The sequence below is a fragment of the Myxine glutinosa genome, chromosome 7 (assembly GCF_964187855.1).
Source record: "Myxine glutinosa chromosome 7, kmMyxGlut1.1, whole genome shotgun sequence".
Taxonomy (NCBI): Eukaryota; Metazoa; Chordata; class Myxini; order Myxiniformes; family Myxinidae; genus Myxine; species Myxine glutinosa.
In genome coordinates, this window is record NC_136267.1 from 169,348,381 (window position 1) to 169,359,200 (window position 10,820).

Below are 10,820 nucleotides of genomic sequence, written 5' to 3' on the forward strand. Positions count from 1 at the left end.
CATAACCAAGTCCAGAAGAGAAGATGTTCCGTTGACTGAGATCCGGGTCGGGAAATTGACAGATTGTGTCAGTCCCAGTGAGTCGCAGAAGTCCTTTGCTGAGGAGCCATGGCTGGTGAGAGAGGTACCCACACCCAGCCAACTGGCATGATGACAGTTGAAATCACCACATATGAGGAAGAGAGAGTTGGGATGAGTAGATAGAAGTTGGTCCATATCATCAGACAGCGAGATGTAGATGGCGTCATCACTGTTTGGTGGACGGTACAACACACATATGAACAAGAGGTGGGAGCGAAGGGGAAGCCGTAGCCAGAGGTATTCCTGGGGGTGAGGTGGAGAGAGTGCAGTGCAGGGCGAGTGAGGAAGAGAGTTTTTGATAAAGATAGCAACCCCGCCTCCAGGACGAGGCTCAGGTCTATCATACCGGAGGAGGGAGTAGCCCGGGAGAGATACTATGGAATCAGAGACATCATAAAGGAGGAAAGTTTCTGTTAAGCAGATCACGTCTGGTTTGACAGAAGCAACCTGTATGGAGAGATCAGTTAAGTTTGAACGAAGGCCCCGGATGTTTGAGGTCCATACCGTTAATGAAGAGGAAGGGGGAGCATCAGATACAGAACAGGGGGGAGGAGGGGTAGGGTAAGATGTAGAAGAGGTGGAAGAGGTAGGGAGAGCTGTTGAAGGTGTGTCAGAGATTTCAGAATAGCTCGGAGAAAGGGAAGGATGGGGCGGACAAAAGGTTTGATGGTGATTGGGTGAGCCACAATGAGGTGTTATTTGAGGAGGGGGAAGAGCGAGGCAGAAGGTTGGGGGAGATGGAGGTGAGAGTTTGAAGGGGGAAGAAGCGGGGAGGACGCTTTGAGGAGGGGGAGTGAGAGGGGGGAAATTGAGAAGCAATGAGGGTGGGGAGATTTGAAGGGGAGGGGTGAGGGGGGAGTTTGGGAGGGAAGGGACAAGGGGAGGGATTTGAAAGGGATGGGATATGGGGGAGATTTGGAGGGGAGGGGTGAGGCAGGAGTCTAGGAGGGGAGGGGCGAGGGGGCGTCTTGGCGGGGAGGGGTGAGGGGGTAGTTTAGGAGGGAGGGGGCAAGGGGGGAGATTTGAAAGGGATGGGTGATGGGGAAGATTTGGAGGGGAGGGGTGATGGGGAAGATTTGGAGGGGAGGGGTTATGGGGAAGATTTGGAGGGGAGGGGTGAGATTGGATTTTTGAAAGTGTACGATTTATGGGAAACGAACATTTATTGCAAAATGAGTTTCTTGTGACCTTCGAGTTAAAAATACGTTTAAGGACGCTGGATGGAGGATGGAGTGCAGGAGAGTTTAGGGAATGTAGAAATCGACGGGAATGAGGGAATGAGGAATCGACGAAGATGAACGACAATGTAGAAGGGAATGTAGGGAAAATTTACGAACCTTCTAACCTTTTGACATGTTATCCTTATTCATTATACCACTTAAACAATGGTCCTTCTGTGTGAACCTGTGATCCTTCTGACCTTATGGACCTTTTAACCTTTTACTCTTAATATCATCTGGTGAATCATCTTTGACCCACTCAAACAACGACCCTACAAATATTTGTTTATGCGTGGGAAATAATTTAATTCTCCTCCAACTTCCATCACCATACTCAAACCTTTTTAAAATTAATTATTCGCTTTTGAGAAATGACGTTGTTTCACTGACTTGGATAACTTCCCAGAAAGTTTTCATTGTTTCGTTTCCTGTTTTCACACACGCCTTGAGATTCCTCGAAATGCTGTCAGCCAGTTCTCTTCCCTGAATACATTTTACATTATAAAAAGCCGTATTCAGTTCAATTTTAAACATTGTGAATCGACGAAGATGAACGACAACTTGTCTTATTCCAGTGATGAAGAATACTCACAAGGGTAAGTTGCATTCAGAATTGAACTGTTGGTGAGAGCTTTGTATGTGATTAATTTAAATTTATATGACATGATATATTTTTTTTATTACAGCAATTCAGGTTTTGAAAATGACCTGGTCTTGGCAGAAAATGAAGTTTTTCCGAAAGAGATTTACAACGAGGCGAATGAGCATTTAAACCATTTGCCTATTTCACCGTTCTTGGAAGATTCATATGCAAGGTAAGATACTAAATATTAATACATTTGTGTTAAACGACGCTGCCTTAGTGTGTGTGTGTGTTCGTGTGTGTATGTGTTTGTGTGTGTGCGTGTGTGTGATGTTTTGTCAAGCTTACTTCAGCATAGTAATTTCTCCTTATTTTGTTTGCAGCCTCGAAGACCAAAGCTTGGAGTGGGACGATTTTGGACTCCATAGGAATGGTTATTTCCTGTCATCCTGTGATATCCTTAATTTTCATCTCGACGATCTGGACGCTAAGCTTGATTTTGTGGAGGTAAGCATGTGTGTGTCAATGTGTGGGTACACCGTTTCGAATAGGTACACCATATCCCTGCGCATTGTGGGAGGTGATTCAGGGTATATCATTCATTTATTTCTCTCCTTGTTTTACCCCTCTTGCCTTTGACAGAAAGAGATTCCAAACATGAAGATATCTGCTGCTGTTGAAACTACCTTTGACTTATGTTGGGAAGAGATTGATGATTTGTGCTGGGAAGAAGTTAAATGTGTAATACCTCAAGAAAAATGTCTTAAAAATATAAAGATTTTGTTTAAAATATTATTTATATATATATGCTTTGTCCAGAATTATTTAATTATTAATTACAAGAAAAGAATAAAGGTTAGGGGGGAGGGTGCGTTCCCCCACCCTTGATTTCCCCCCATCCCACCCCTCCCATCCCCTCCCCTTGTGTGTGTGGGGAAGGTGGGGGTGGGATGAGGGGGGATCAAGGGTGGGGGAACGCATGGGGGGTGGGGGGGTGATGGGTGTGGGCGGGGTCTGTGTGGGCGGGGTCTGTGTGGGCGGGGTCTGTGTGGGCATGGCTTATGATTTTTTTTTTTTTTTTTTATTATTACCACGAATTAAATTAGCTAATCTGGGTGGGGTGAATAGAAATGTTGTTTAATGAATTATTAGCTTTGTTTTTTGTAATTCTTGCGAGTAAAATGAACCCAAGATTTCTTCTCCATTTAAATCATATAATTTGTAGGTCCAAGGGACTGTATCCATTACATCAATGATTTTAAATAATTCATTAGTCCATTTTTGTGTATAACCTTTCTCAAAATGGCTTTTCCATTTGTATATCCTTACAATATCACCAACTTTGAACTTGGGCTTTCTCAAATTAATCTCCTTTTCATATTCTAATTTTGTAAATGTTTCTGATGGTTTTGATTTTGTTGATGAATGAACTGTATTATTGTAATTATCTACAATATCCTGAATTAAATACACCCATTTTTGAGAACCGAGTTGTGTGAATTTTTTATATAATTTCTCTTTCAAAGTACGATTAAAACGCTCAATAACAACTGCCTTTCCTTCATTAAAGGTGCTGTATAATTTAATACCCTTCCCCTTAAGAAATTTCATGAATATTTTGTTGTAGAACTCTGTTCCCTCATCGGTCCACAGTTTCTTTGGTTTTCTTTTATCCCTATCAAATATTAGCTTAAAGGCTAACATTAAAGTATCACCCCTTTTATTTTTTAAAGGGACAACCCAGGCAAATCTACTCCTCAAATCAATAACGGTTAAAGCATACCTGTATCCCTTATCATTATTTAGTTCGATTAAATCAGCGGACCATATGTGGTCAGTGTATTTAGAATAAACTTTCCTTCTTTTAAACTTTGTGATTATAGGTTTATGTAATTCATTAGCCAAAAGCTCCTCAGTCTTGATAACATCATTGGAGTTTAATAGTTTTTTGGGAAATAACCAAGACCAAGTTTCAATTTAACACTTATCATTTTTTTCACAATAAACCTATCAACTTTCTCTCTCAATGTCGGATTTCGTATCAAAGACAAATTATACAACATTTCTCTGTCTGCTTCATGTTTTTCATCCAATGTGGTGGTATCCCCATAAGCAATATCATGCTTCATACACACTTCATCAACCCTATTTTTTGGTCTGGACCAAGGTTTAGGATTGTCAGCCTCATCTAATCTTTTATCCAAGTTTGTTCCTGGACCACAGAAAGAATACCCTGGAAGGTGTAATTCCCCTGGAATTCCAGTTGTTGTAAATTTACTTCCTGACAGAAACTTTTGTATATCTCCTCCTCTTTTAGGTGAGATGAATTGGCACTTTTTAGAGCCACACACTTGACATATTCCTTTTTGATAAACTCTATTATTTTTAGCTTTAACATAAGAGATATTTTTAGATTTAGTTTTCTTTTTACATTTGAGACAATAACTCATATTTATTTATCAGAAAAATTCCGACAGAGTATCAAAACCTTTTTGGTTTTCAACATATACATTTCAATCTTTATTTTTAAAACATAAAGAATCCTAAGGAATGCCTTCACTCTCTCCTCCATTTATTTACAAATAAAAACTAACTAAAGTCAATAGCATCATCAACCACATAATCTTTTCCTTCTTCTTCTTCTTCCCCACTTTCTCGTGTAAATCTCCTCCCTGAAATTGAACTCATCTCAGCCGTTTTTAAAACCAATATCTTCACAAGAGTCATTCTTTCTTTATTTTCCTCTTCGGTGCGTTGAGATTGATTTATTTGCTGTAATACATTCAATCTTTTACGAATCTCACTGATTTCCATCTTTTTATACTTTTCCTCCCTGTCCTCCTTCTCCTTCTCCTCCTTCTCCTTCTCTCTTTCCTCCTTCTCTTCTTCAACTCCTTCCCTTGCTACCCTTGAGTTTGAACCCCAAAGAATATTATACATATACTCATCTGGATTTTGAGATATTCTTGTATCTATAATTATTATTCTCATAATAGGATACCAATAAGATTTGTTGACGATTTCTAAAAGAGTTTTATATTTCATAACTTTGAGAAGTTCATTTTTATTTAATATTTTAAACAAGTCTCTATTTGTGGGTTTAACAATATCAGTATAAGGCCAGTTTTTAATGACAAAATTCCCATGTATATGCTCCAAATCATAAGGTATGTAATACCGAGCACCCTTTTCTTGTAGGTATCCTTGAATACAAAAATTATAATTCTCTTGTAGTCTTCTTCCTGCCATTTATGTATCAGAAATATATGTGAGATTAATATTATGACAGGTAATACCACCCCATCTTCCCACTACCAAATCGGTTTGTATTCCTCGGCTTTCTATCCTTATCTCATTACCTTCCTTCTTTGTCATGCGAACCATCGCTATACTATCATATATTTTTCTTTTCTTAAAATCACGTATTTGTTGTTTACTAATTGTACTTCCACATAAATCCTTATCTTCACCAAGTGGATAATATTCTTCTTTACGAGACTGATTCAAATCATGTAGGTCTTCTATGTTTATTGAAAAAGACCAATTATACCCTAAATCAGGCATATCGTACCCCCATTTATTAATTCGCATATTAACTAAATGTCCTTCTTTATAAAATTCAATTGTAAGCAGGTAGTTAAATTCAATGAGGAAAGGTGTATGGTCAGTATAACCAGGTGTTGTGGTTGTAAATTTTACTTGTTTAACAAAACGTGCTGTTTTCTTTAAAAATATATATTGTGATAAATCACTTAATCTCATTAAGTCATTCGCATCTGTAGGGTTTGGATAATTGATTAATTTATAAGTATTCTTCATATTAATATTTTTACTTACACTATATTTTTGTCGTTCAGCCTGTGCCTTTGTATAATAATTTGATAAATCAATATCCTGAGAGGATTTTCCAAAGATAGAACCATCTTTTCCAACATGTCATTTATATTAGATTTAAAATGATATCATAAAAATTTTCATTATTGTTGAGTTGAAATAATACATATAAACATAATTGACCACAACATTTAGAATTAATTTCTTGAACTTGAAATGTTTGATAAACACCATTCTGTAAGAATTGTATTACTTCAACAGGTGGTGGCATACCATAACTATCAAAATAATATTTATCCTGACTATTATGAATACAAACCCAATGAGAACCATTCTGTGTGTCTAAATTCATAATAATATTCTTTGTATTCTTATTTATATGTATTAATTCATCTCTCATACAAATAACCACATTATCAATTTTTAGTGTTTTACAATACTTAGCTAGTTCTATATTGACGTTGTATTCTTTCCAAATTGTTTAAACCATTTATCCATTTATTTATGAGAAAGATACAATCCATTACCCCGTTTAGTTAGTTTAACACCCGCTTGAGCGATAGAGGAAAGCATATCTCCAACCAACAATCTAGCTTTATCAGGTAGACTTTCAAGTTTTTGAGCAAAATCTACAATTACACCACTTCCACTAATTTGTTTCTCCAACTCCTTGTTATGTCTTTCCAATTCTTTTTGAGCTTTTAGTTGTGCCTTCCTTTCGTTAGCAGTTTTTACCGCTGCTGAAATACCACCAGTCAATGCTCCCGCCGCACTTAAACCAGCAAATAAAGGAATTAGAAACGGGAGAAATCCTCCTCTTGACTCGTCTATTGAATATTTCTTTAACATAGGTTTCGTCATTTTAATTTTAAGTGATCCAACATCATTTAGTGTTTTTACTTGTGTGTGTGTGAGTAAAACATCAATTCTTACAGCTCCTTTTCTTTGAATTGTATTAACATTAATAATACAAGGCTTTTGATTTTGAATACAAGATGTTAATTTATTAAGATTGATTTGATTAACATATACCCCAACCATTTATTTATGAGAAAAAACCTATGTGATATTAATCATAACACCATTATCTGTATTAATCTGTAATTCTGTTTCCTCCAAAAGCAAACAATATGCATTAACCTCTTCACTCTCCCCTCTTTCAATGTATAGAGAAGTATCCACTCGATTAGACTTTATAGTTTCCTTTTGAGAACTCAGGTCAATTGCGTAGATTGTATAAAGTTTTTGAAACGCAACCATATCCAAAATAGGATCATTATTACCATTACTTTCACACACCTTTTGGTAGGACTTGTAGGCTTCCGCATAATCATTTTTTTCCCAATCAATTTCCAATCTATCTCGCGGATAAAATGTGCCATCAAGAGAAACCCGAAGTTGTTTCACCTTAGCATTATCACTCAGGGCATTATTAGCGCTGAGGAAGCGCCTCTAGCGAATGACTTCCAGCCAGTGTAACGTGAATTCCTGTCACAGGAATTCTGAGATCATATAAGTGTGACGTGGCAGTTCCTGATTGGTTCGTGTTGGGGAACCCCTTCTCGCTGCCGACGTGACGTAAATTCGCGCACGCGCACTGGTGAAGCGCGAGATTCGGCCCAAGGTTCTTATTATTATTATTATTATTTTTTTTATTATTATTTTTGTATACAAGATCGAGGCTCGAACCATGATCGAGGCTCGAAATTCCATGCCCGAACCTCAGCGCAATCCAAGAGGATTCACTTGTTCTTATTAGTACCGTCCTCTCCATCTGGTTTTTTAAAAATGAGCCAGAGGTATCGTGGCTTTCCTTGAAGAACACCCAAATTCCAAGTGTAGGTAGTGTGTTCCAGTTTAACGTGTTGACATCTTCTTTTAAGGTATGATACATTTAGCGGTTTCTTTGAGTTAAGTCTTCTATTTAACATCTCTTCCGTTTTAAGATTAGGAGTATATTCACTGATATACCAACACAAATCATTAATAACAAATTTATTATTTTCTCCAAAAGCATTTTCATCCCCAAAAAGCAATCTATTTACATTATATCATTCCTTTGTAGTTGAAATCTAATTTTAAGCCCATACAAAACTTTATCATAATCACAAAATCCAAATATACCTTTCAGAGGTACTGCTACTGTAAAACTATTCTCAGCTTTTGCGTCATCATTATACATTGACTTCCTTTGACTATAACCAGGGTCTGCGTTTGTACCCGTTGACATATCAGGAATAAAACCTTCAACAGCTCCCTTACCCATTCTATCACTAAACGAATATAGTGTAAATTTCATCATTTCAGATGTAGCAGAGACATAATCAACCGCTTCAACCTCTTGTGTTCCAATATACAGGCGGACACTGTCAAACATTTTCCAGAAGAAATCATTTACGAGTGCAGCATTAGTATTATTCGCAGCCTTAGTGAATTTAAATTTACACAGCAAGAAACTATCAGCTATATTCAAGTAAGTTTGTTGATTATTTATTTCAAAACTTTTTGTTCCGTTTGAATTCCAGTCTGTTCCTGTTATAGCATTTACCTTAAAATAGTCTTCCTTTTTAGTGGAGTTTGAAATGATAATCGTATCATCCAAATCATAGATACTATCAATCGCTTCCATACTTGTATTTATATAGCATTAAAATTGTTGAAACCCTGACCCAAGTATTTTAATGATTTTTTGTCGTTCTTGTGAAGATAGTTGAGTTTTACCTTTTTTTATTTCTTTGATTGCTTGTAATTTATGGGACTCCTTTTGAGCATCTTTTATACTCTTTACAGCACCCGCTACATTTCCCATGAGAGAAGCAGTTGAACCAATTAGGTCTTTATGTTTAAGAATGGTTGAACCAATACCCATTAGAGTATCAATTATCCCATCTCCTTTATTTCTAAATTGATGTCCCACACCCCGTTGTCTCTTTGGTTTATAGTATCCTCTCCCAAGAAACATACCTTCACCCTTATAGTATGGTGAAAGGTACATGCCCTCCCCTGTAATTATTTTATATTTTCCCAACTCGTGTTTTCTCACAATAACCATTATTTATTTATTGAAAAACTTCACGTAGGTGAATTCTGATGGATATAATTTCATCATTAAAGGATATCATACGATTATCTTGGTCGGTTATCCTAAAATTTACTCTGTATATGGTTTTTCCTGACACAGGTAAATAGACAAGATTTTTTGGTTCCATATTAAATTTATAACCAATCGGGGTTGAGTATGCACTGAATGAAAATATTGTATTTGTTCTTATTCCATCGTTATAAGCACCATCAATCAAATCACAATGAATTAATACTGAATTTATACCGGAGGATATTTGGATAACATTATCACTGTAAAACGTCCCGTTATTTTCAATCTTTTTTGAAGAGAAACCCAATAGCTCTCTAAACGAATTTTCAATCGTGAAATCAACTTTATAATTATTTTTAAGTTTAATAGTTGATTTTGAAGTGTGTTTTTGAGTATCTATTACAATATTTTTTGGTTCATCACCTTTTTCTTTCATAAGGCGAGAGACTTCTGAAGATATTTGAGAAATCTCGTAAGCTCCAGGTGAAACGGTTATAGTCTTATATCCACTTCCTGGATTATAACTAAACTTGTTGTTTTTCTCTGTGATATTAAACAAGTTATTATAAGTTTCCATCGATAATAAAGATGCCTCATATGAGGTAAGGGGGTCAAGTTGTAGTGGGTAAGGGAATGAAGCTGTGTAATCGCTCGTTGTGAAATTAAAACTAAGAATTGTGCTTCTCATCTTATTTAATATCTAATAAAATATCTTTGTATTGACATTTATTAATTATTTTCATATTCATCAACTGATCTAAAATGGCTGAGGATTCATTAAAACAATTGTTGTTTCCAGCCTTCTTACTACCTAACAACAATAATAGCCTATTAACTAATTGTGATGGGTCATTTGGAAGAAAACTAACACCCGAACCAAGCTTACTTAAAGCATCAATAATATGTTTCTCCTTCTCATTCTTCTTACTTTTACCAGCAACAGAAACTCCATAATCAAGTGCATTTAGCAACTCAATATATACCCTATCTTCCTCTCTTTCCATATCAAGTGGTTCCTCAAAATATTTTGAACCGCTGAATCCGGGGTTTGTTAGAAGAAACATTAATGAATGATCGTTTTAAGGCCATTTTCCCCGCTAGAGCGGGGGTTAGCCTTACGGGCCCCATGACAATCATGGTTCCCTGTTTGAGGCAATGTTTTTATGGCCGGATGCCCTTCCTGACGCCAACCCTTGGTCGCCTCTTACGATGCGCAGGGATACGGTGTACCTATTCTAAATCGGGGTACACACCGTGGTCATTCATCCCAGCAAGCTGGTGCTCAATTTGCCGACCTCGGAAGGATGACAGGCTGAGTCAACCCCCTGGCGTTAATTCAGCGATCGACCGGGATTCGAACCCAGGATCGCTAGGATCCCAAGCCGGCACCCTAACCGCTAAGCCAACACCAGGCTTAGAAGAAACATTAATCTTGGAGTTAATTTAACATTTGGTTGAGTAGAACTCAAGAACATCAATTCATCATTAAATATCAATACCTTTCCTTCCACAAGATGAAACACTGCTGGTTCTTCTGTTGGAATGAGACCTGCTCTGGTTTTTGAACCCGCCGAATATTCATTGTTTTGAAGAGCTTCCACAACATAATTAGGGGGTTGATTTACCTCCTCAAGTTTCCGAAATAATCCCTCGTCATCATATTCTAATTCACCAAGTTCTTGTTTTGTTATCTGACTAAAATCTTTGAGCATTTGAAGTTTTTTCGGAGTAAATTCTACCGTGGGAACTGTAGGGTGTTGAGTTTTTAAAAGCGGTTTAAAAAATTTCTCTTGTTTTCTTTCAAAGGCTTCTTCACCAGTTAGTTTCTGTCTCCGTTTCTTCTTTATCTCTTCCTGTTGCTTTACAACTTTTGAAACCAACTCTTGATGTTCTTTAAACTTTCTTGCTCTTTCTTCGGTATTCATTTTCTGTATTTATTTATTGAAAAATATCATTTAGTATCTCATCTTGTTTCACAACAATATATTTATATTTTCCAATCGTGTGT

At 36.8% G+C, this 10,820-nt stretch overlaps 1 protein-coding gene across 1 annotated transcript; it reads left to right on the forward strand.

The window, feature by feature from the left end:
• Positions 1 to 1,464: 1,464 nt before the first annotated feature.
• LOC137430912 (uncharacterized) lies at positions 1,465 to 2,535 on the forward strand. Its single transcript, XM_078781180.1, has 3 exons — positions 1,465 to 1,897; positions 1,988 to 2,116; positions 2,268 to 2,535. Exons 1-3 carry the CDS (start codon positions 1,851 to 1,853, stop codon positions 2,521 to 2,523), a joined length of 432 nt encoding a protein of 143 aa, XP_078637306.1. The 5' UTR covers positions 1,465 to 1,850; the 3' UTR covers positions 2,524 to 2,535.
• Positions 2,536 to 10,820: the final 8,285 nt, after the last annotated feature.